This window comes from Neovison vison, chromosome 3 (genome assembly GCF_020171115.1).
Source record: "Neovison vison isolate M4711 chromosome 3, ASM_NN_V1, whole genome shotgun sequence".
Taxonomy (NCBI): domain Eukaryota; kingdom Metazoa; phylum Chordata; class Mammalia; order Carnivora; family Mustelidae; genus Neogale; species Neogale vison.
In genome coordinates, this window is record NC_058093.1 from 227,042,708 (window position 1) to 227,068,929 (window position 26,222).

The following is a 26,222-nucleotide window of genomic DNA, read 5'->3' on the forward strand; positions in this document are numbered from 1 at the left end:
ACACTGGAGTCACAGGCCTTTTTCTTCTAACAAAACCTTGAGGTTTTTGGTGCCAACAGAGGGTGGTTCTCTCCTTTCACCCAGGCCCGAACTGAGCCCCAGGGTGGTGCTGGCGGCGGACCCTAGCAGCTTGACAAAGAGGCAGAAGGCCCCGTACCCTCGTTTCTTCCTCCCTAGGAGAGCAGGAAGGACAGGGTCCAGGAACCCTCAAGGTCCATCACCGAGGAGAAGGCAGGGTGGGCAGGGAGGGGGACAGGCTGGCAGAGTGCAGGGGGCCCTCCCGCCAGCAGCTGACTCAGGGGAGGGCTCTTGCTTAGCGCCTCGTGCTGGAGTAGCTTTCCGCTGAGCTGTAGCTGCGGCTCCGGCTCCGGGAGCCCAGGCTGGGGCTGCGGGAGCTGGAGCTGCTGCTTGTGCGGGTCCGGCTGCGACTGCGGCTGCGGCTGCGGCTGCGGGTCCGGCTGTGGCTGCGGCTCCGGCTCCGGGAGTAGCTGCGGCTGGCCGAGCGGCTGCTGCTGCTGCTGTACCAGGAGGAGGTGCTGCTGAGGCTGCTGGACGAAGAGGGGCTGGGCCGGTAGTAGGGGATGGGGCGCTTCCGGGCGCTGCGGAGAGCAGACAGGGGGCGCTGGAGGACCAGACTCCGCCCAGCCCCAGGCCAGAGAGCGCCCACCGGCTCCCTGGGGAAAGTGGGATCCTTCCACTTCCCAGGCCCTTGGGGGAACCCTCCTTTTATGCTCCTCGTCCTGCCCTGTGACTGTCCCCTGGACGGTCTCAGCCTCGTGCTGGTGTCTGGGGAAGTCACCGATCTCTCTTAACAAAGCAAGCCTGGGGCGTGGGGCCTCTAGCTGGCAACAGGATCTACATCTAGACTTTAATAGCAGTTTTGTTTTGCTATTTTTACTTTTATTAGAACCTTCTATTTATGGTAAACAGGCTGATTTTCCATATAGTATACTGTGGTGTATTCCTTTTGAATTAAAGGTATGGACCTCTAAGAAAGAGCATATCTATTTAAAGAAAATTAAGTAAACTACAGTACACCTACTAAACAGACAAGTCAAAAGTGCTCAGATGCTGCTGGGTGACAGAAGTTTGGGAAACCCTGAGTGGGTTCATTAAGATGGACAATTTGAGGTTGACTAAGGAAACGAGAGCCTTTTACAATGCCACTTTAGCTCAGCCTTCCTCAGAATCAACCCGAAGGACACCTCTGGTCAATGCAGTGGGTTAGGACTTCCTGTGTGCCAGGGTGTTCTGTGGGATATCTGAGAAGGTGCTGCTATGACCCCTATCTCATTGTCTGGGGCACAAGTGCTTTTTCCTCCTCCAGGTCATCTCTAGGGAGGAGACAGTAGGGCACCCCAGCCCCAGTCCTGTGAGTTTCTGGATGGAGTTGCTGACGCTTAGAGGCCAGAAGGAAGAGCCCAATTGATTGTCAGGAGCCAATTTTAGAGCAGGACTCAGCCATTCTTCCTGCTTTCAAGGCCTGAGAAATATGTGTCCACTCAGACCTCAGGCTTCTTTTCTAGGGCTTTTCCATCTAAGACCTTACCTGTTGTAGGAAACCTTATCCACCTAGTCTGACCATCCAGTCTGTAACAAGGGCACCCTGAAGGTTCTAGTGTTCTGCATTTCAGTTTACAAAGTGGGTTCCCATCTGTTTCCCCCGTGCATTTCATCGTCATGACACTCCTGGGAGTTATTTCCTTCCATATTACATGGGTGAGAACTGAGGATCTGGGAGGTGAAGAGACTTTCCCAGCTTACCTGGAAAGTGGCACTGCCGGGATTCCACTCCAGAAAGAGCGCTTTCTCCCTCACCAACCAGGGCTACCTCTAAGTCCTTTTGTCATCTAAACGATCCTTCTTGTCCCCCTCCCCCCCAACACTTGGTGCAAGGTGTGATCAAGGGCTATTAAAGTGGACTTGCGGGTCTGGGTGTGGTGAAAAAATAATGAATACTGTTTTTCTGAAAATAAATAAATTGGGAAAAAAAAAAAAATAAAGTGGACTTGCGGGTCTGAGCAATCTGTCTCCACTGGCCGGCTCCACCCCCAGGCAAAGGCCCCGCCCCATTGCTTTGGCCCCACCCCCTTGCCTGGACGCGAGTTCCCACTTCCCAGCCCCCTCGGTAGACCCGGGCCACAGCCCCTGGGCCTACTGGATTCCTCAGGCCGGCCCCACCCTTGTCCCAGGCACCCATCCTAGCCCCGCCCTGGAGCCCCCACCCCCAGCAGGGCCCACACAGTCTGTCTGAGCTCCCACAATCCTGAAATCCAGCTCCAAGGGGACACGGGGAGAACCCGGGGCCTCAGTGGGTGGGAGGGGTGTGGGTGAGGGTGAACCTGGGCACCCCTGGCCTTCTTGGCCTCACCTGGTTATCCTCCGCGCCTCCAGGTGGCTCGGGGAGTCTCTCCGGCGCTTCCGCATGGGAGAGTAGGACCGCCGTCTCCTTCGCGCTCGCTCGCGCTCCCGCTGCTGCGACTCCTTCTCGTTGTACTTGGGGTCCCGCTCCCTGAAGGGATGGGGCGGGGGGTTAGGGGAAGCTGGGGCTGGCTTTCCAGTATGAGCCAGGGGCACTCACTTCCTCTCACCTGTGCCCAGCACCCCCCTCGGAAAGGTCAAGTTTCCTCCCGGGGCCCCAGGGAATGCGGGAGGGAAGAGGACAGGGCTGTGGTTCAGTACTGTGGGGAGGGCGGACGTGTGCCCGGGGTGAGTCTTCGAGGGTGGGCATTACAGGGGCGCGGGTGCTGCGGAGTGAGGATGTGAACGTCAAAAGGGCCCTGGTGTTACCCTTTTGGAGTAAAGAAAAAAAAAGAGGGTGCATGCGTGAGAACGGGGCGCTCTGAGTATGGGGATGGAGGGTAGTACTAGGTGTGTGAAGAGGTTGAGGGCGGGGGTTGGGAATTCTGGGGTGGGCTGGCTGCTCAGTACGGGGGGGGGTAGGTATATTAGGATTCAAGGATAAGTGTGGTGGCGCCAAACATATCCACTCCAGCAGAGACAGAACTACAAGGATGCTGGGTCGTCTCCCCGCCCCCCCAACTCGGGCAACGCTGCAGGGGGCCTGGGAGGCGGGGCCTGTTTGGGGGCGGGGCCGTACCTGCTGGGGCTGTACCGGGAGTAGCTGGGGCTGCGGCGCGAGCGGGAGCTTCTGCTGGGTGGGCTCCTCTTGCCGGACTTGGAGGAGTAGCTGGAAGAGCGCGAGTAGGACCTTCGGGAAAGTAAACAGTCCCTGAGGGGCCTGCTGGGCTTAGCCAGGGTCGTCCCGGATGTGTAGGGCTATATTCAGCCGGTCCCCTGAGGGAGACCTTTCTTTTTCGGGATGCCAGGCTGAGGAATCTGGTCCTTTCCCGGGAATGAAATTCCCTCTCTTTGTGGGGACTGATAATAATTTGGACAACTTCTTTTTATTGAGTTCCTTCCATCTAAGGCCACTTATTAGCTGTGTTACCTTGAACAGGTGATTTCACTTCTTGGGCCTTGTTTTCTCATCTATAAAATGGGAGTAAATAATTGTACTTACCCTGTAGAGTTGTAAATGAGTAAATTAGGGTCAGTCACACACCTCCCAGAGGCAGCACACAGGAAATGTTAGGTAAGTATTTTATTACGTGTCAGACACTGAACTAGCTTTGTGTGCATAACCTCACTGAATCCTCAACACATCCAGCATTAGGTACTATTATCAATCCCACTCCACAGACAGGGAAAGCGAGGCAGAGAGGGGAATGTTTTCACTGCGCAGATAAGGAAACTGAGGCTTGGAGAGGTTATCTGAGGCCCAAGGCCACCAGCTAGGAATGGGTGTAGCTGGCATTCAAACTCAAGTCTGTCCGACTCCTTTCCCCCAAGGGCCAAAGGACATCTCCAGTTCTGGAAACTAGTTCCCTAAGGAGGAAAGTGCTGCAGAATGAGGTCAAAATGGCACTCACCTTTTTCTGGATGAGGTGGACCGGCTTCGGGTGTACCTGGGGGAGGCTCTGGGGATTGGGGATCGGGAGGAGTGGCTGGAAGAGCGGGTGCTGGCATAGGAGGGGCTGCGGGAGCACCCTCTCATGGGGGAACTCCGGTCTGTGGATGGGACCAGGCTGGACTTCTTCACCTCTGCACACTCCAGACACGGCGACTGAAATCCTCTGCAGATGTGGGGAGAATGCTAGTTAGCAATGGCCTGCCCGCTGGTCTGGAGGCATCTGGAGCTGATACTCTTCTCCCTACCTTCGCCGAGGCTGTGGTACTCTCAGAAACCCCTTTCCACCTGCTCCCATCTTACTGCCTCTGGGAACATTCCAGGCCACAGGTGTCAGAGGAATAGGGACAGAGGGGAACGCATCCTACGGGGGGCACTTCAGAGCATTTTAGGACAGTGGGTGTAGGCATAATGGTAAATTACACCAAATCACATAGAGACTTACTCCCTTTGAGTCTTTTCTGGTCCTTCTGATTACGTGAATGAGAAACCCCTGGTTGGGTACTACTGCGTTTCCACCATCTCTGTAACACTGGCAATCTCCCAGACTTGGCACCTTGGGCAGGCAGCTGTTGCTCACCAGAATTAAATACACTGTCTTTATGTATTTTCATATGTAAATCATGTATTTTGCAGGTGCTTTCTATTTAGGATGAGTTTTAATATAAGTTTCCTTATATTAAAAAAATGAGTTTATTAAAGGAAGGGTACCAGTAGTACAGGGATAGGGCTAAAATCAAGAAAGGGCCATACAGGTGGTTTAAATTTGGGAAACTTTGATGTAGCCCATTTTGCAGATGGGGGAATTGAGACTCAGAAGAGTGAAGGCTTGCTCAAAATCACCCAAAGACAGGTTCCTGTTTTCTGTGTTCCCCCCTGCCTGGGCCATGCGAAGCTTCTACTGGGTTCTCAGTAAGGGCATATTCATTTGGTTTGGGCCGGATCACGTTTATATGGTACGCAGGGGCTCATGACGATCTGGCCCCTGCGCACCCCTCTAATCTCAGCTCTTGGCACTTTCCTCTCTTGACACCAGTCATAATGGACTACTTGTTCCTCCTGGAATATCCCTGTTCCTTCCCTGTCTCCAGGCCTTAGAATGTTCCTACTGGCTGGAACCCTCTTCCCTCTCCTCCTCACCTGACAATAACTACTCATGGTTCAGGCTTTAGTTTGACCTCACCTTTTCTGGGAGGCCTTCCTTGACATGTCCCTGAATCTAGCTGGGTGACCCTCATTGTGTTACCACAGCCCCCAGCCTCTATGCATCCGCTGTCCCTAGAAGGACTCAGTTGCCTCTTCCTCCCCTGTCACTGAGCTACTTGGGGGAGAGGACTCATGTCTCTGGATACTCTATCCCAGCACCTCGGACAGAGCCTGATACATCGGTCCTAGCTCATGAAAATGGCTCTGAAATAAACCTTTGAGCCTCTTAGTGTCCTGAGGGCTTCACAAGCATCGTCTTGTATGGTCCTCCCACCAACACTTAGGAGACTGGCACTATTCTCCTCAATTTACAGGGAAGACACAGAACCGTTAGTTACTTCCTCAAGGCCACCCAGAGTCTCAAACCCTGATCCGTCCCACTTCAAAGCCCATGCCCCGTCACCCCACCAGTACCCCTCCTTCACTGTCGAAGTTTCCCTGGATTTAGAGCTGATGATGTCTCTTCCATTCAGCCCTCTGCTCACTGCTGACATGACATAAATAGTCATGAATTTAGAGATCATTTATATTTCAAAATGAAAGGCTGGGTCTAAACGATTTAATCTGGCTGTCCGTAGAGATCAGATGAAGCAGGGAACCGCCAAACGCCACTCAGGCTTTAGCTTCAGTGCTGTGACAGATCTGTGTTTGAATCCTGGCGTTGGCCCTTCTGATCCTGAGGGTGTTTTTTTTTTTTTTTTTAAAGATTTTATTTATTCAACAGAGAGAGACACAGTGAGAGAGGGAACACAAGCAGGGGGAATGGGAGAGGGAGAAGCAGGCCTCCCGCTGAGCAGAGAGCCCAATGCGGAGCTCGATCCCAGGACCCTGGGATCATGACCTGAGCTGAAGATAGACACTCAATGACTGAGCCACCCAGGCACCCCGATTCTGAGTTTCTTAAATACTCTGAGTCTCAGTTTCCCCACCAGCTACAAAAAGGTCTCTGATAATACTTACCATAAAGGTTCTATGAGGATTAAGGAAGATGATCCTTGGCAAGCACTTGGCATGGCACCTAGCCTATAGTCAGGGCTCGGCACACACTAGCAGGCATTATCATCATCAGTTGTTATTACTATTGCTCTCCTGGCTCTTTTTCTTGTTTTTGTCATTTTCTGCCCTAGAGAATGTTAAGTAGACCCCTGTCTTCCCTGTCTCATCTGGGAATATCACTGCCTGTTCTGGGAAACACTGACATTTGCTCTGACCCAACCCTGGGCTCCCAGGCAGGCTTGGGTGTGAACCAAGGCCGGGCACATGCCAAGGCAGACAAACCAGAGGCTCCGTGTGGATGCCAGGTTGTTCTTCCAGAACTGAAGTGGGCTACGTGTTGGGGACAAAGGGCGCTCTGTCCTTGAAGAAGCCATTAACTGTTTCTCTGCTAAGGCTTTGCTTATCATTCTGACATCGTGGCCACTTTGGAAAAAGCAGACTCCCACCCCCCAGAAGAAAGAAGACCCCACTGTTAGCATGGTGGAAGGCACCAGGAAATCTCTTCCACCCTCAACAACCCCCCCGCCCCCTCGCCGCCCCCTGCATCTGCCTCCTTATACGCTCCTGGGGAAAAGGATGGTGCCATTCATTTCTCCAGCACCAGGCTGAGTGGCTGGCTTCTAGGAGGTGCCTGATAACCAGGGGAGGGATAAGTAGCCGAATGAATGATCAGAGTCAATGATCAGCGATTTCTACTTGCTGTAATTGTGACATTAGCCTCAGCGCTTAGCATTTTGCTGTGATTCCTTGAATGAGACGGTAAGGGGGTAATGAAGTAGAGTTTACAACTGGCTTGTCAGCCACCGCATGGAAGGTTCTCTGCAGGAAAACTGCATCTGACCAGCGGGTGAAGATACACGCACACACGCTGCAGGTGTATGGGAACCCTCTGTCCTCCGCTGTTCTACTCTCCACATCTCTCATGAGAGGGAAATGTTACCATCAGTGAGACATCATCGCCCAGGAGTCCGTGGTTTCCATGAGCCACTCATTCCTGTGAACCCAGTGGATTTTGACAAATGGCAACTATGTATCCACCCTCACAGCGTCCTCCTCAACCCCCTCTACCCACTGCCCTCTCTGCGTCTCTCTACCCGCGAATCGGCTTGCTGTCTCCTTAGTTCTGCCTTTTCCACAATGTCACAGAGTTGGACTCGTACCGTATGTAGCCTTCAGGCTGGTTTCTTTCACTCATTTAAATTTCCGCCATGTCTTTTCATGGCTCGACGGCTCATTTATTTTTAGCGCTGAATAGTATTCCCCTCTTCTGCATGTACTGCAGTTTATTCACCTACTGAAGGATGTCGGAGGTGGTTCTAAGTCTGGGCAATTATGAACAAAGCTGCTGCAAACATCCAGGAGCAGGCTTTTGTGCTGACACAAGGTTTCAATGCATCTGAATGTTTTTACATGACAGCGACTTTAAAGGAATTCAATGTTAATACTTTCTCCTGAGATTACAGCGACTTTAAAGGAATTCAATGTTAATACTTTCTCCTGAGATTACTGGTAAAATGGACATTTGTTTTTGCCTGCCCATCTCCATCCTTCCTGATATCAGTACCCTGACTTTTCCTTCCGAGAACCGGACTTCCCCCAAGTTTTGTGTAAGTGGGAAGGCTACTCATAAACCCTGAGTAGTGTGTGACAAATTGTTGCCAAGAGCACAACATCTCCTGGGCCACAGTGATTGGCCCAAGGGTGGACAAGTGACCCCAGATGGGCCAAGAACAAACCATGAGACTCCACCCTGGTATTTTGCTTCAATTTTTGGGAAAGGGGCATCCTCTGTCCACTGGCTGACTGAACAGATAGAAAGGTTAGCATGTGTGAATGCTGTTGGCCTATGTGCTCAAGTTTTGGGAGGGTCTGCTTGAGAATGAAGCCAACAGAGAGGGAAGCAGAGATGAGAGATGGAATGGAGAAGGCAGATTCTCAATGATGCATTTTTGAGCCTGGATCCAGCAGTAGCTAAAGCTGACACCCTTGGATTTTTTTTTAATCCCCCAAATTATGCCACTTTGGGTTTTCTCTCTCTTGCAAATCAAAGCCTTCTGGGTTCCAGGTGGGAAGTGGGTGGGTACAGGGCTAAGGTGAGAGACTAAGATGGTCGAGCTAAGACAGATCCCCCCCTCCCGCCCCACCCCTTCCTCTAGCCCAGGTACACTGACCTTGACTCTCTGCCCCTGCTGGTGGGGGAGAGATTCTCCAAAGTGGCCCCCTTGTTCTGGGGTGAGGAGGTGGTGAAGGAGTTCCCTGAATCCGAGGTGTTGCCACAGTGGAGCTCCTGGCTCTTGGTGAGACCCCCACTGGGGCTCCCCTTCTCTTGACCTCGTGACCTGGCTGAGCTGATTTGCGTGGAGGGTGGTGAAGAAGTGTCATTGCCGGAGTCGTACTCCTGGGAGCGTCCTCGGGAGGTGGTGAGCGGGCTGGCTGTTTTGGTAAAGAGGTCAGCTGCAGACCCCGACCCAGTGATCTGAAAGCAAAAACACCCGTTGGACACTGCTGATTGCTGGGCCTGTGCTCTGTGTCTAAATAACCAAGAAATGTTTACCGTCATGATGCACTGTAACGAAAGGAAAGAGAGAGAGAGAGAGAGAGAGAAGAGGAAAGAGAGACGCCAAAAAAAAAACAAAAGCACAAATTCCTGAAAGAATTCCACAGAAAGGAGATATTTTTTTTTTTTACCCCCTGCTAGAATAACTGGAAGATTTAGGTATCATGCAGAGAAAAAGCATGCGATCCAGATTAAACCAAAGAAAAAGGAAATTATATAAAATTTAATTTCTAATGAGTTAACTCAAACAAAAGTGACAACTCAATCGAAAGGGGGTGTGTCACACCCTTAACCTAAAACAATAATAAAAATAAAGGAAGGGGGAGGGGAAAAGAAATGGGACAATGGGCATGAAAAACATATATCTTTTAACTTAAAAAAAAAAGAGAGATAAAGCCAAAATTTTAAACTTCAACCAAATCCTCAACGAATTTGACTTTTTTTTTTTTTAAAGAAAAAGTTCCCTGAATAGAACCCTAAACAAATATCGCATGGGGAAAAGAAATGAAATAAAGAGAGTTTCTTTTCTTTCTTTCTTTTTTTTTTTTTTAAATATAAAGTCAAGGTCACAAAATGACATTTTAGTAGTTTTCAACTAAAGGGGAAAAGAAAGGGGGACAAAAAAAAATGGAAGTCAAATAGTCTGACTGAAAACAAACGAAAAAAAAGCTCTCTACGGATATTTGTGTGTGTCCTTTTCCCCCTGGAGAAGGTAGCTAAGGCTCTCGAGTGGCTTCTAATAAATTCTCTCATGTCTTTGCGGATTATATCCACTTACCAAGCAAGAGCTCCTCCTTTAGTAGGTAGGTAAGGTGTAAGAGAAAGGGAAGAGCGGGCAACGTGAGTCCATCATTAGAGTCGAAAATGACAAGAAAAAACACACACCTTTCTGCACACCCTCACACTTGGCCCTGAGCTTTGAGTTTTGGTTTTTCAGTGTTCCTACCAGGCGAGGCATCAGTTCTGTTTGGTTTTCTCAGCAAGGGGACCTCAAGCCATCAACACTAACCTCGTGAGTCCCTTGGTGCCCGAGTTGGATCAAGGAACCCTGGCTGAAAATGCGGCGGGGGCTAGAGCTCGCCTCCCTGGAGGTGTCAAGATCGCGAGGATGTGCTTGGGACAGAGGGCGTGGGGAGGGGCTGGGACATCTGGGGTGAGTGGGAATGGGGAGGTCTGATCTGGGATGGATGAAGGAGGAACGGAAGGTGAGCGAGCCCTTGGCAAGGCGGTAGTGTATTCACAAGCACGGTGGATGGTTCTCTTTAAACGTTCAGAGCAGTGTCACGGCTGTGATGTCACCATGGTCCCTGCCAACAGTACCGTGCTTATTTAGCCACGGGCAAGAGGGACTCCTGCCCTGGGCCTCCTCCGGAGATAACCATCCTCATGCGGCAAGAAATCTGTGGGGCCCGGAGGACGCTGCCTGGAAACCACTTTCCCTGAGACCACCTTATGGGTCTCTGAGGTCCCAGAGTTCTCTGTTTAAATGGCCTCTGAGCCCCCTTCCAGGGTCTCTGCAGGCTCATCCGTGGATCTATGCTCCTGGGGACAACACCAGGCTTCAGATGTGCACACTCTCAGGTCCAAGGGTGCCCATGAGGACCCAGCTTCGGTGTTCAGGCTGAGGCGTCCATGTGCACGTGTGGGAGGCCCATGGTGTTGGTTGGTACAAGTGGTAAGAGGAGAAAGAGAGGGGCCGTGGCCTTGAAGGGTCCCCCGCCCCCCGCAACCCAACCACCACCACACTGCCGTGATGTGGCTGGCTGCTCCGAGGGATGTGAGATTCTAAAATCACACCTGACTTTCCAGATCATTTTCAAAGTATCTTTGCTAAGACAGGAGAACATACCATGTTTAGGTTTGCTGGCTTGATTTATAAACATTGAGACGTATAGTGTGTGGGGACCTTCCCTACTCTTGCCCTGGGCCCCATGCATGTTAGTGAGGTCTCACCATCAAAAGCCTGCTTCCCTACCCCCCCTTATCCCTTGTACCTTGGGCATAAAGGAGTGGGACTCTGGGGCCTTCCTAGGGAACCATTTCTGCCTTCGTAGCAATTGGGTCATGAGGGCGAGACACAGAGACACCAGAGCTACGAGGAAAACAGCAAACTCTGGTAGCTCAGGATGTCAGCTTCCAGAGCGGGGAGGCGGAATGTCCTTTGTGGGTTCTTCCAGGAGGCTCTACACACGGACAAGGTGATGGTCCAGCTTTACCAAGTTCTACTCAGCACGGCTGCCACTTCCTCTGCCTGGTGACCTGGCAAGCTTTGCTTTGGGACAAGGGACCTCAAAAGAAGATTCCTCAGGTGGAGTCTTTTTGAGTGAGACTTCTTTAAAAACATTGCAAAGGCCCTGTTTCCATTCAGCGCCTCCTTTTTGTCTTCCCATCTGCAGTACGGATGTGGTATCTTCCCCCACTCTGGGAGTCCAGTGGCAACATGTGTATTTCTACCACCTCCGTCAGGAACAAGAAAGCATCACGGGGTCTGATGGGCTCTCGGACTGGGCCTTGGCCTGGGGACGAGCACAGACAATCTTTGCTTCGGGGATGGTGAAGGTTTGGCGGCCGGTATCTCACAAATGAATCAGGCAAGCCCTTTTTGGAGGGAGCCAGGCTGGAAGATGAGTCTAACGAAGGGGCCTGTGGGTGTACCGGCTTCTGTTATCCATCCGTAACCGACTCGCTACCTGGGGGCATCCAGGCTGGCCTTCCAGCCCTGACTTGTTCCCAGCCCTGACTACAGATTTCAAAGCATTTGCCCCGGTGCGTCCCCACAGGCAAGGATTTCATGAGTGTGAGGCCCTTCCAGGCTAGTAGATACAGAGGGAACTATGTCCTGTGTGCCCTCTCATCCCTACAGCCTGAGCTCACAGACACACTTTCAGCACGCCTTGCCTTGACTGTGACCACTATCTACACGTAACTTGTATAATTAGCACCGAGAGTTGTACCAAGCTTTTCCATCCTTTCCAGAAAACAGAGATAAAGGTCCTCTGAAATGTTCTCTTTGGGTTGAACCGCATGCCTAAAAATACCAACATCTCCTGCTTATTTAGAATTCCCATTTCTTTGGATGAATAGAAATTCCTCGACATGGTTGACAATATCCTTTACAGTCCAACCCAGAGTATCTGACAGGTCTCCTCTCTTCCACATACCCCCACTGTGGCCCCACAACCTAGAATTTTCTTGGTTCTGCTGCCACATCTCACTCTCCCAACCCCAGACCATTTGCACATGCCATTTCCTCTGCCTAGAACATTCTTCCCCATTACTCTATTTCATATGGCTAAATTTATACATCCTCCAGGTTACATATCACCTCCTCTAGAAAGCCTTCTCTAATTCCCCAGGTCAGGATGGCACAACACTCCACCACTCACTCATTCATTCATTCGATTTTTCATTCATTTACTCTTTCAAAAATGAATGACTTCTGGGGTGCCTGGGTGGCTCAGTGGGTTAAGCCTCTGCCTTCGGCTCAGGTCATGATCTTAGGATCCTGGGATTGGGCCCCACATTGGGCTCTCTGTTCAGCAGGAAGCCTGCTTCTCCCTTTCCCACTCCCCCTGCTTGTGTTCCCTCTCTCACTATGTCTCTCTGTCAAATAAATAAAATCTTTAAAAAAAAAAGTAATTAAAGTTAAAAAAAAAAAGAGTGGAAAGAACCTAGATGTCCATCAACAGATGAATGGATCAAGAAGATGTGGTATATATACACAATGGAATACTATGCAGCCATCAAAAGAAACGAAATCTTGCCATTTGCGACAACATGGATGGAACTAGAGCATATCATGCTTAGCGAAATAAGTCAAGCGGAGAAAGACAACTATCATATGATCTCCCTGATATGAGGAAGTGGTGATGCAACATGGGGGCTTAAATGGGTAGGAGAAGAATCCATGAAACAAGATGGGATAGGGAGGGAGACAAACCATAAGTGACTCTTAATCTCACGAAACAAACTGTGGGTTGCTGGGGGGAGGGGGGTTGGGAGAAGGAGGGTAAGGTTATGGACATTGGGGAGGGTATGTGCTTTTGGGTAAATTGGAAGGGGAGGTGAGCCATGAGAGACTATGGACTCTGAAAAACAATCTGAGGGGTTTGAAGTGGTGGGGGGGTGGGAGGTTGGGATACCAGGTGGTGGGTATTATAGAGGGCACAGCTTGCATGGAGCACTGGGTGTGGTGAAAAAATAATGAATACTGTTTTTCTGAAAATAAATAAATTGGAAAAAAAAAAGAAAGAAATCACAAAAAGATCACAGTAGAAAAAAAAAAAAGAGTGGCTTCTATGTGCCACAGTACTGTTATTCAAAACAAGCTGATTGCTTGTTTTACTGCCTGTCTCTCCATCTGAGTGGGAATTTGTAGAAGGCAGAGGCCACGCATGACCAGTTCAGTACTGTACCCAAGTAACCAGCAGTGCCTGGCACAGAGTAAGTGCTCACTAAAGGCCCATGGTGTTGGTTGGTGCAAGCACTTACTCCAGCACAGAGTAAGTGCTCACTGAATCTGGCTACATGAACACAGCCTGAGCTGGGAAGCCTGGGCCCATCCTAGCTTGATTCAGTGGTGAAGATGGCTGAGTGGCCACATCCTGGTGAGGCCCAGGTGGGTAGCTGTCAACTTTGGGAATTTGATAGGTTTTAAAGGAGGGACTGGCCCCCATCATATTCAAAATAGTTCTAAAAAACTAGGTGGATTCTTGGCTGAAGGCTGCTGTCTCGAGACCAGCTCAGGGCTGTCTGTGTGATCAAGAGATAACCTTTAGAACTGAGTTCCAGGCCTGTGGCAGAGAGAAGGAATACAATCTGTTCTCCCTCTCCTTCCTGGCCCGCCTCAGACCCAGCATCCTCAGAGAAAGCACCCAGAGGCTGTGTCTGTACATTCTCGACAGCTGAAGTTCCAGGCTGAGCTGAGAAGCTCCAGATCTGAGAAGACTTCCAGATGAGACAGGCTATGCTTGGTCTCCTTACTTCCCTTCCACTCTCTACTACCCTGGGAGGTCAGCTTAAGATATAGGCTGGGGCTGGCCATTTGCACACAACAGGGCCATCAGCCTGTACTTCGTTCAGATTATAAAAAGGTGCTCCTTCTAGGTGAGGAGCAAGAAAAGGATGTTCCCTCTGGCCAGACAAATCTGGATGGTTGATGGCCTTTTCGTTTTAGACTCCATCTTCTCCAGAGCAAAGAGGAGGAAAGGTATTGAGGGGAGCCAGAGGTCAAATGTGTGTGTGTGTGTTTGCGTGAGTGTGTGTGTGTGTGTGTGTTGGGGGTGTGTGACGGCCATGATAATGCAAAGGAGACCTTCACGATAGGCAGACAACAGAGGCCTCTGTGTTTTTGTCCTTTCTAGACAAGTACTCACTCACTCACTAAGATACCAACAGTTGTCCACTCAGTGACATGACAATGTGGCTCCTACTTGCTCCTCATTTAGATTAATAGCCCTCTCAAAATTCATCTTTCAAGAATTCTTCATCTTCTGGGAATTTCTTTTCTAACCATTAACTGACCTTTGCCCCTGTCCTCCTAGCTAGGCTGAAAACAGTGCTCAAGATACTTGATAGGAGGAGTCATTCTAGACCCACTGTTGTCCAGTACCAATGTCCAGTAATCATGGTACCTGGTGCCCCTGTTTAAGACCTGGAACCCTCATACCAGGAAACTCTTCTTTGGTATACTGTGGCCCCTTCCTCCATATCAGTCTTCTTCTTCTTCCCCTGTCTTCACAAAGGCCTACCTGTGGAGCTTGGCATAAAAACTCAGCCCCTGTAATATCTGCTTAATTACTGAGCGGAAAAAACAAAAAACATCTGTCTTAATATGGATTATCTCCAAAATCAAGACAGGAATTTGAATGCTAGTAGTTGATTTGAGAGGACAAGGAACTTCTATAGGGGAGAGGGGAAATGAGATGAGGGAGAAGAAAAGCCAATGAAAGACGTGTTATCAAACCCGCTACCACGGAGGGAAGCCAGAGGACACTCCGGGAGCCAGTGAGGAACTGATCCTACCAAGGAGGGAGCTGGGGTATTTATACGCCAATGCCCCACCACTCGTAGGTTGGAGGCTGCACCCAGTGGGTGTCAGTTTTCTAGGGTGCTCATACTGCCACGTGGCCAACCAAAGCAGTCTTTGCCGGCCAGAGAGCACCTTCCAGAAGCTGGAGGTTGGCCATGTGTCCTGAAGCAGAGAGGATGAAGGGATATAATTGAACAGCGTCTGCTTCAGCCCCCCCAGATTACCATTGGAAAACTGACAGGTCAAGTTATATTTTGTCTCAACTACCTTTTCTTTAGCCCACTTAGTATATATGTACCCAGGTACATAGCCCACCTGACAGTAAATCTGAATTAACTGCCAACATTGCAGAATGGGGCGGTTTCACATAACAGCTCTATTTCTAGTCTGTGCTGAAGGTCTGACAATGCTGGGTCCACATCCTTGCTGCTCATCATCAGCTCAAGAGAACTGCAGCTGCCTGTTTTAGGCTTTTCTGGTGCCCAGCCCCCCGCGATCCCAGGTGCTTCTATCTATTAACTGCCAGGCCCCCGAGACCTCTGAGTTTGTGACCCTCTGTTCTAAATGTTTGCCACGACCCTGACCACTGCAAAGGAACCACAAACACAGTGCCTCCTGGATGCCCCATATCTCCCTTCCAGAACTATGAAAATGGATGCTCCCTCTTCCCCAGCTTGATCCTTTTCATGCCTCTTGGACTTTGGCCAATGGAAGGAACCAGGAGACCAGAGCCATTAAACTGCATCCAGACCCAGAGGCCATGACAAGGTCTTCCCTTCTGGATCAGGATTGCCAATCTCAGATTTATTTTCCCCCAAGGACAAACTACTTCACAAACTCATGGCCATTGGAAGAAAGCAAACAAGCATTTCCCCTTTAGTCCCAAGGCCCCCTCCAATGTGAAGCTCCGATTTTTTTTTTTCTCTTGAAATCACAAGTTGACTCATCTCCTTGTTTCTTAATATACTCAATGTTAACACGTGGGTTCTAATAAGTAATTAAATCCCCCCACCACAAACTCCACTCCTGGCATTTCACTGGGAGTCTCTCTCAGCCCTCCAGGGAAGCTGGCACTGTTATTTATTGTTTTTGTTTCAAATCATTATTTAATCAAGAATGGGAAAAAAGGCAACCTCTCACTTACACTTCAAAATTTAATTTCAGCTGAATTCTGAGATCAAGAGGCAGCACGGCCTAATAGGTTACAAAAATACAATCAAGAAGAGAATTCCAATTAAACTGAACAAGTCATTTACTGAGCTTCAAATGGCCCCATGGAGAGAAATGGCTATAAATTTCTCATCCCCTCCCTGCCATATGGGGGATTGGAAATTCTCATGTGAATATAGAGTTGCGTGGCAGAGCTTTTAGCTAGAGGGTTCTGGTTATTCCTTAAAAAAGAAAAAAAAAAATCCTTTTGTTCCACAAAGACATTAGGTTTATTTTCCTTGATGTTGTTCATCTTCCTTTGTTCACTCATTAGGAAGACAGAAAAAAGAATGGGTTTGTTGACCTCTGGGAGTCTGGGTGAGAGGAGGTGGGATGTGGGGACACAGCAAGATGACACAGTCCTTCAGGGCTGGGGCGATCCCATAGGGCAGTGCACTGCAATTGACCTTGGGCCCGAAGAAGTGGCCCGGCCTCCTCTGTCTCTTTCCCTCCTAATCATAGGCAGGAAACTGAGGGAAAATGGCAGCTTCGGGGGCCCTCAGCCCACTGGTTCCTAAAAATCTCCATATGGATCCAGTCAGACAAATTTTACACCAGCCCAAATTGAAATGGAGAAAAATTAAGTTCAGTGTAATGAGTTTTTCATCCGGCCAAATGCATTTGATTTAAGGGCTCATCCTTTCTTTGGAGGCCATGTCAGTACTACTTCTTCCGGTGGTAAGATGTCACTTTCGTGATAGAACATGGCGGTTTCCTTTTACTCTGAACAGATGCGGTAAAAGTAAAAGTTGACCATGCTATGCCACTTTCCATGAAAAAAACCCAACAACCACAACAGGTCCCACTAAGTCCCCGTCTCAGACTGCCTTTCCTCCGCATTCTGGTCTCTCTTTTCAAAACTGCAGTGAATGGTGTGGCATGTTTGAGTCTCTTGGGTGAGCGAGGGCTAAAAGGCTTTTGCAGAATGTGTGAGAGCCTGGGTCGGGGTCTGAGGGCCAGGGCCACCATATGCTTTCCCCTCTCTGCAAAATGGGATGCGTACCTAGATCCTGCCTTTCTCCTAGGCTTGCTCTGGAATTCACCTCGGATTGTGGATTTTGATTAAGCTTCTGAACCCAGAGATATTTCAAAAACATCACATCTGGGTTTATGAGGAACAAGCTTAATAAAACCACTGTGGTGATAAATAATGCCAGCAATGACTGCATGTTGAGTGTTAGTTATGTCCTAAGCACTGGGCTAAGTTTCTCACACAGAACTGAAGCTGCATGAGGGTAGGATCCTTGTCCGTCTTGTTCACTGCGAATACTTGTTCACCCCGGTGCCTGGAACAGTGCCTGGCACACAGCAGGTGCTGAATGCATATTCCTTAAATGAACGGATCCCCCAACTCAGTCCATCCTCACAAGCACCCTATGAAGCAGGTGTGATTATTAGCCCAAAGTATCGATGAGGACACTGAGGCCCAGGGAAGTGAAATGACCCAAGGGGAGTCATGTCATTAAGCACATGGACTCTGGAGGCAGGCTTTCTGGGTTTGGATCCTAACTTCTCCATTTCACTTAGGTGCTCGTCATGGAATTGTTCCAGGCCATAGGACATGGCCGCCATGTTCTAGGCGCCCACTAAAAGGAGCATATTAGTGGAAGTTCCCTTGAAGGGCTATTATAAGAAACAGATGAGGGGATGCATAGGAAAAATTCAGCCTAGCATCTGGCACATAGTAGGTGCTCAGTTGGCACTGGTGGTTGTTGTTAACCAGGGTTGACCAGGGAGAAAACATCAAGAAAACATCAAGAACCTCAGAGCCTCCAAAGAAACATCAAGAAAACATCAAGAACCTCAGAGTCTACAGATCGGTCCCAAAGCCCATGACTTCATCACTGCACTCTACTGCCTCCTCTTGTTGACAGATTTCACAAGGAAATCTTTTTGGACCTTAGGTTTTATGCTCTCCTTCTTGTTCTTGTTCCTCTCCTTCCTCTTCCTCTTCTTCCTCCTCTCTTCCTCCTCCTCCTTCCTCTTCTTTCTCTTCTTCTTCCTCCCCTTCTTCCTGTTCTTGTCATGGCATCTGCAGGTTTTTGTTGGTGAAGAATACATGGCAACTTTTTGGCCCAAGCTGGAGGTAGAAGGAGGAGAAAAGGCGCCTGTGCTTCTCAACTTGGTCTAGCTTCCATCGTCATTGGCCCTCTTCCAGATTCCCTCTCCAGGGAGAGCACACTTGACCAGAGTGCCCCATACCAATAGGGAAAGGGCTTGGCCAAACCTTGGTGCCACCAACGTCTCTGTCATCTAATTGGCCCTGTGGTCATCAGAGTAAGCTTCTTAGACACAAGCCACGATTCCTATCAGTTCCCCTTCCTCCCAACTGAGCCACCTACCAAAGACACTTCAGCTCTGTGAGCCCGTTTCCCTGTCTGAAAAATGGTGGTAATAATTGCATCTATCTCAGAGAATGGCTTTGTGCATAAAATGGCATCAGTAGCAACAACTATGTAAAGCATGGGATGGTTTCTAAAGTTGCATCACCTTCATTCTAACAAAAGTGCCTGGTACACAGAGGTATCGCCCTTCTCTGTATGCATGAGTCATCCCAATCCGCTGAGCCCATACTTCAAAGCCTAGCTCGAGTGTTCCCTTATTTGTAGAGCCCTCTCAGGCACCAAGACAACACTGTCTTGTCCTTCCTCCGTGGGCCTGTTCTGCATTGTATTTACTTCCATCGCCCCAGGGTTCGTAGTCTGGATATCCGGCAGCTGATGGGGTGGGGACACGGCCTCATCCGAAGGTAGCTGCCCTTGGTACTGATGGCAGTCCCGTACCACTCTAGTTGCCAAACTGTGAGGAGGTCCCGAGGTACGAGGGGAGGGAGGGGGTGGCTCTGGGCACTTGGGGATAGGGTGGTGACAGGGTCTACTAACCAACTAGTACACAAGGTTTTGAATATTTGACAACCGAGGAGGAGCTGGTACTCGCGGACTCCATCTCAGCCCTAATTACAACACTTATCTCACTGTAGTGCAGCCGTCTGCTGACTACCAGACTGAGCTCCAGAATTTGGGAGGAGCGTTTTATTCATCTCTGTCCCCCTGATGCCTTGAACAGAGATGGCTGAGTGGAGATAAAGAACATGAATGAGGCTGGGAAGGGTCCCTAAATCATCTCCTTGGGACCCTCCATTTGGATTTGGGATCTGACTGAGCAAGAGGGCTTCAGGTTCTCTTTAGCTCACCAACTAGGATTTCAATAAGACACAACCCCCAGTTTGCATATTCATTTATGCAAATATGCCCCCTTGATGTGATGTGCCTGTCCTTGATTTTTTTAAAGAGCGGTACATTGGAAGTACCTGCAGTGGAGTGTGGTGGGAGCCAGGGCGTAGAAGACCCCCGCGCTCAGGCTCCTGCTTATCCCAGAACCCCAACTCTTGCCCTGGGATTCTGCTTCCAGCCCCAACTCGAATCTTTGTTTCCTGCTTCCTTTGGCTGATTCTTGCTCAGCACTAGTTTCTGAGTTGTCGCCTTCTCTGCCCTGACCTAACACTAACCCTAGGATCCCTTCCCTGCCTGCCACTTCCCACCCCATCTCAGCGTCTCTGCTCAATTGTTGTGCGTTGTCTTTTATAGGCACAGATTGTCCTCTATTCACCAGATCCTGAGATCTGACCCTCAGATAGATGTTTTGGGAGATAACTGGTAGATCTGAATGAGTGATGGGATGGATTCTTTGGGGGGCATTGACTCTGCTGTTGAGCCCGGTGGTTGGCATAAGGGAAGATCCTGGGCCAGGACTCTCAGAAAACCTGGGGTCCGACCTGATACCTTTGTCCATCTCTGCCTTTTGCAGGGGAGAAGAGGTATAAGGGTCTAGTGTGGAGGGCACATGGAGGGCTAGACTCGGGGCTGATGCCCCCAGAAGTCAGAAAACCATGAGTGGGATGGGGCGAGCCAGCTGCTTTTTAGGATGGAGGAATCTGAAAGCACAGGAGGGCCCTTGCTCTGGCCCCAAGTCATGCACAGACCAGGCTGGGCCTGGAGCCATACGAGTATTACTAGGACTACTGCCACAAGTCCTAGTGTGCTAACCATTGTCGCTGCCCCAATGCTATTTCCATGGTCACTCTTACTGCTGCCACTGCTATTCTTAGCAGTGACCAGGAAGTAGCATTTCTCCACTTGTCTGTTGCAATCTAAAACCTTTACTTACATGAAGTCACTGAATGCCCATACCACACCACCTACAAGGCAGGTCTCATTGCTCCCCTGGTTTTGCAGGTTCAGAGAAAACTGAGGCACAGAAAGTTTATGGAACTTGCTCACAGTCCCACGGTTGGTAAATGTAGAGCCAGCGCCCAGCATGCTGTAGTCATAACACCCACAACTATTTGCTGAATTCTTCCCCTGTGCCAAGCACTGGGCTCAACCATTTACAATGGGACTTTGCTTTTGTCCACACAACAGGGTTTTTGAAGAAGAGACTTATTCTCTGCATTTTTTTTTTTAACAGATGAGGACACAGGGACTCAAAACGGTTTAAGTAACTTTCCACAGCTCAGAGCCAGGATCTGATGGCATCATCATAGCCCCATGTTTTGAACGACTGGGACTTGCCGTAGCCCATGGAAGTCATTTCTCTTCTCTGAGTCTCAGGTTTTCGATGAGCTCTTAATGTCTGCCCCTTCTAGGTGTGGGTGAGCTTCCAGCTCTTCTGAAAGGGACTGGGTCTGTGGGAGACACTGAGGCTTCAAGAACCAACAGCCAATCTTTTTCCTCACCAGCTGGTGTGGGAGGACCCCACTTTTTTTTCTTTCTTTCTTTCTTTCTTTTTTTTTTTTTTAAGAACATCCAGCCTTTTACAACATCTTGATAGACCCAGGCTGTTAGGAAACCATCCCGGGCAGGTGATCAAACAAGCCAGCTGCTCCCAATGGCACTTTTTAATGAGGGTCAGTGGGGGCCACCAAATGGGCCACCACAAACACCAAGACCAGAAAGACTGGGTGATTTTGACTCACTTCTACCTCTGACAGGCATTTTTGCATCGGTTTCTAAACTCTGCAACAATTTCCCTGGGAGATAAATGAGATCATCAAACCCATTTTCCAGGTGAGGAAGTTGAGGCCGGGAGGGGTAGAAGGAATTGTCCAGCCAAGCCAAGACTCCCTGGGCCTCTAGACTCTTTGCTGTGCTGGAAAGACCTTTTATAGGACATCAGTGGAGAGGGAAAGGCAAGTGGGCAATTTCCATCTTCAAAATACTTAGTAACCACAAGACACCTCTACAAAGGGGGGCCTGAAGACACTGTGGATGGTTCCAGCTAGGCAGAGGATTGGGGCAAAATGAGACCTTGGTGGCACAGGGTGCCTCGAATGGTAAAGAAGAGTTACCCAGAATGCAATGCAGGTGATAACTTGTGTCAACCAGGCCCAACTAGTGTATTTCATCGCCTTCCCTTCCATGACCTTCCTGTAAGCACCCCGAGCTTCTCCTCACTTCCACCTCACCTGAAATTCTCAGATTCACTCATAGCTAGAAAAGACGGGTCCCTGCCAGCTGCAACTGTAGGCTACGTCAGCATTGTGTCTCCTCCCGTTTGTGTATCTGTCCCTTGAGCATCAATAAAAGGCCTTTGCGTACTTCGTCTTATTGGCTGTCCCCAACCAACCCACATGAAAGTGGTATTATTGCAAATTTGCCAATGAGAACACTGAATTTCGAAGGAGGGAAGGGACTTCCCTGAAGCCACGCGACCAGGGAGTAGCAAAGCTAGGGCCTGAGTTCAGCTCCAACCCTGAATCCCTCGCTCAGGTAAGGTCCCAGCATCAGACTGTGTGAAATTACATTCCGGCTCCTCCCTGTGGACCTGAGGGAGCGTCACGTGATGCCATTCAATGCGGGGCTGCCAAATGGGATTCATAACCTCTCTGAGTCTTAGTTTTTCTGTCCCATCTTTTGGAAGGGACCAGGGAGAGCAGCCATGCCCTCGATGCCCTGAGACCTCGTGCGGACACAGGAGAGGACACAGCTCAAGCGCTATGAGCTCCTTGAAGGCAAACGCTCATACACATTCCAGGCCGTGTTTATCTGGGTGAAATCACATCCCAGCAGCGAATCAGCGCTGCAGGCTGGCGGGCATCTGGGCTGCAGACTTCACGGGAAAGCTGGAATGCCTCTGCCACATCAAAGCCCCCTCTCTTCCTTCCTCCTGCGGGGTCTCACACATGCACTCCTGCCAGGGTCACTCTGGAGACCAGCGTGTATTTTCAGCGCTCCCTGATAGAAAGCCTGGGCACTTTCATTTTGCTTCCTCCCCCCAACCGAGTGCTGCCAGAGGCTGGGGAATGACCACCTGATTGCTCAATAAGGAGGCCCGAAAGCCAGTGGGGTGTTTGCCCAAAACTGAGTTAAAATGTGCCGTACACTGCCCTGAACTTGTTCCTCCACCTCCCCACCAAGTGTCACGGCCAAGACTGGCCGAGAAGGCCGTGTGGAATACTTACTACACCCCTGGCCGACAGGAGGCCGAGCATCTGGAGGGGCTGGCTGGGCGGGTGACTGGAGCGGGCCTCGGGGCTGGCCTTGCCGAGGGTCCTGGAGCAGCGGCGGGAGTGCCTTCGGCGGGACTTCCGCCCTTCCTCGGGGGACCTGCCGCGGTGCCTGGGGAACCGGGAGAGAGAGATGAGTCCGTCTTCAGAAGGGGAGTGTGGCAGAGGGGTGGCTGTGGGGCCCGCAGGATCAGAGGGCTGTAGAAGGTGTCTGGGCGTGCTTGTACAAACAACACATGCTTCCATCCATCCCTCATCTGCCTCCACCCGCCCACCTGCTCATTCATTCATTCATTCATTCGCTCCTTCTCTCATTTGTTCATTCGACAAATGTACCTGGCTGTTTAGGGTGCTGGGAACACAGCTGGGAAGACAGAAAACATCCTGGCCTGATTTGCTTTAACGTCCTGGGTGTGGGACTGTCTGTCAGTGTGTCTGTACTTGACGGGGTGTGTCCATCTGTGTTTGTCTATAAATACGATGGTGCCTGTCTGTGTGTCTTTGCGTATGTGACTTGGCCATCTGTAAGATAGATGCATCCTGGTGACTGTCACCCAAAACTTTTCAAAAAAGAGTAGCTGAAAAAACTAATGAGGGGGTCTTCTATGAGCTCGTCAGACCCCGGGCTGCCCTGTCTGCATCAGAAAGCGAAGGAGTCTCTGACTCTTTAGAATGGGTGGAGTTCAGACTCTGCTGGCCTGTTAGCTCTGGGCCACAGGAGCAATAAAGATGACACTCTATTGACTTACAGTCCTCTCTTAGGGCAGTTCTCTGTCCTCTCTCCAACTTGTAAGACACAACGCAAACAAGGCAGGTATTTCCCATTCTGCAGATGAGGACCTGGGCTCAGAGCTTTTGGGACCCACCAGAAGTCACACAGCTTGTGAGTGGCAGAACCAGGACCAGGGCAGGGTTTTCTGCCCAGGGGGGACTGATGCCTCTTGGTCATGCTCTGGAATGTCTCTCTGGGCTCTGGGCCTCCAGATCATTTTTACTGATGTGGCCCTGGGGTGTCATCAGCTCTCAGATTGCTTGGATGGCCCCTGGAGTGTCCCTCAGCCCAACAGACACTGGGGAGCTCAAGCAGCAACACTCCCAGAAGAGCTGACATAAGAAGGGGACCGAGGCTGGGCTCTGCAGTCCATCTCCCTAAGTGGTAAGGCGGAGGGCAAGACAGAGGGCAGCAAGCTCTCTGCGCCATCCTCTGACCCAGGCCAGCGGGGCTGAGCTGCTGAGAGCGGATTCAGCTTGGGTCAGAGGTCCAGGGCTTTGTCCGAGCTCTGCCAGTCGCTGAGACCTTGCTCAGATGCCTTTGCTCACCACGATGCAGTTTTCTCAGCTGTCTCACATCCGTGATGCGCCTGAGCTCAGTGAGCCGATGCCCTCCAGACAAAGGCCAGCAGGAGCACGCCTGCTGAATCAGCATGTTCACGGCTCCTTGCAGGGAAGGAGAACGCGCCCACAGGAAGTGGAGAACATCTTCCTATGAGAGTGTTGGAGAGGGCCTAGTATGGGCGGGTGGCGGGTCACTTTAAGGAACGTTTAAGGAACTGGGGCTTTGTTCTGGATCAGATGCTGGAGGTGAGACTCTCACTGGGGATCTTCATACATCTCAGGGCCTAGTCCAAGGCCAGAGCTCTAGCTGGCCTTGGGAACAGCAGTCCCTCATGTGAGCCAGGATAGAGAGATGCTGGGTCACTTTCGTGTTTTGGACAAAGTTCCTGTGTCATCAGGGCTCTGACCTCACGACTGAGGGGTCTTGGTTTGTCTTGATCACTCAAGGTCTCAGAGTCACCTTGCCTGATGCCAAGGCTCTTTACGGCTGTTGGTCTCCAGTGGGGACAGCGAGGCCTGCGAGTCGCAGCAGCATGAGTCAGGGATGTTTTCCTCTTCCTCAAATGCTTCTCACGCTCGGCTCCACACCGGAGAGACTGAAAAATCTCACCGCCCTGGCCCTGCCTCATCTGAAAAAAATCGGGATGCCTAGAGGGTGGGATCCAGGTGTTTTAAGAATTTTCCAAGCTGACTGCAAAGTGCAGTTCCGGTCTAGCTCCTGGTGTTCTTGGGATGATCAAGAGAGAAAATGTATTTGAAACTGTGGCACCAAGTAGGACTTCGACACACATGCCCCCTCTCCTCCTCCTCCTCCTTCCTCCAGACACTGGTTTAACTGGGATGCGGTGGGACCGGGACAGGGGCATTTTGAAATCTCTTCGGTGACATGAACGTGTAGCCAGGTGTGTGGGATACACATGAGGAAGGATAAAGCAGGCTCTGACATCCGGAAGCTGGCCTTGCTGTGTCTGCTGGACAGCGCCGGTTTCAAACACTTTGTTCTTTCTGTTCTTCTCGCCCTCCTCCCCCTTCTCCGACCGGCACAGACGATGTGTCAGCCCAATGTGGGTCCAGGTTAGGAGAAGCCAGACTTGGAAGGCCCTCAGAACTCAGTAATTTGTGCTGTGTGGCCTTTCATAGGTTGCTCAGCCTCTCTGTGCTTAAAGGAACCCTTACAAGAGGGCCAAGTCCAGAGCCAGACTCCCTAGTCCAATCCTAGCTCAGTCACTTCGTAGCTAGGCAACTAACAAGGTCCTTAACCTGTCTGTGCCACAGTGTTCTCATCTTTACAATGGGGGAGAACAACTACTACCTTACTTTCCTAGGGTAGTCGAGGGGATCGTGTGGTGGATTCAGGGAGAGGGCTCAGCTCCCCACATGGCAACGAGGGCACTTAGGAAGCACACGTGGGCGCACACACCACTACCGCTGTTCCTACACACGAAGGTGGCTGGTTCCCTTTCCTCTGCAGGGAGGTGCAGACAGGGCAGTGGCTGGGCGGGGAGACTCCCCCGAGGAGAAGAGCTTACCTGCTCTCACAGCTTGAGGAGCGGGACTCGGAGCTCTGCGACCGTGAGGGATAATGGTGATGACGGTGACGGTGAGATTTTCGGGGCCGGCTTCGTGATCTTGGAGGGGGTGACAGGGAGTGAGTCAAAGGAGGAGAAGGGGAGGGGGGAAAGAAGGAGAGACAGATTTTGATCTTGTGGCACACATCATCCTCTTGCATCCAAGTCACTGTCCCTCCAGAGTTGGGCATCTCCCCCTACATGCCCTCAACCCCACATCACCCCAGCTCTTCCCCTGGGCGTTCAAGGGCTCCAACCAGCCGTACCAAGCACGAGTGAGTGGCAAGGCTTCCTCTGGAGGAGCCGGCCCGGGTGACTCAGCCTCCCGCCCCGCCGAGGCAGCCCTGATGGTGAGCACATGTGGACAGGAGTATCACCTCCGCTGGTCACCCCTCCCCCTGCTGGAAGCAGGACTCTGTCTCAGTCAGCTACCATAATGTGTGACTCAGGTGAGAGCTCAAGAAAGAAGTGTCTGTGCTTCCAGAATATTGGCCTGATGTTGGATCTTCTAATTTTTCAAGTGAATGTAGAAATACAGACTTTTTTTTTACTATAAAATATTTCTATTTTAAATGGAAGTTCATTTCTTTTTTAAGAGACACTTTGGGGGGAAAAGAAAACACATTTGCAGAGTAAATGAGGCCTTTGGGCTGCCAATTTATAACCTCAGACCTGGAAAATTAAGTCTGGCTTCCTCACATGGAGTCAAAAGCCTACTTTCAGGGTTACAACATCACTGGCAAACAAAAATGCTAACCACAATGAACAACTACCAGGGCTACTAACGGTTTTATCACAGGTTACTTCCGCTCCCCCCTGAATGATAATAAGGACTCAGACGTAGT

General features: G+C 50.4%; 1 protein-coding gene across 1 annotated transcript in view; it reads right to left on the minus strand.

Moving 5' to 3' along the window:
- Positions 1-313: 313 nt before the first annotated feature.
- SRRM4 (serine/arginine repetitive matrix 4) overlaps positions 314-26,222 on the minus strand; it is a 151,573-nt gene continuing 125,664 nt past the window's right edge. The window contains exons 7-13 of the mRNA XM_044244176.1: positions 25,339-25,437; positions 22,430-22,586; positions 8,344-8,648; positions 3,933-4,136; positions 3,101-3,211; positions 2,372-2,512; positions 314-599 (exon numbers count right to left, since the gene is read on the minus strand). Of these exons, the coding sequence (XP_044100111.1) occupies positions 314-599; positions 2,372-2,512; positions 3,101-3,211; positions 3,933-4,136; positions 8,344-8,648; positions 22,430-22,586; positions 25,339-25,437 (1,303 nt within the window). The remainder of the gene's footprint in view (positions 600-2,371; positions 2,513-3,100; positions 3,212-3,932; positions 4,137-8,343; positions 8,649-22,429; positions 22,587-25,338; positions 25,438-26,222) is intronic.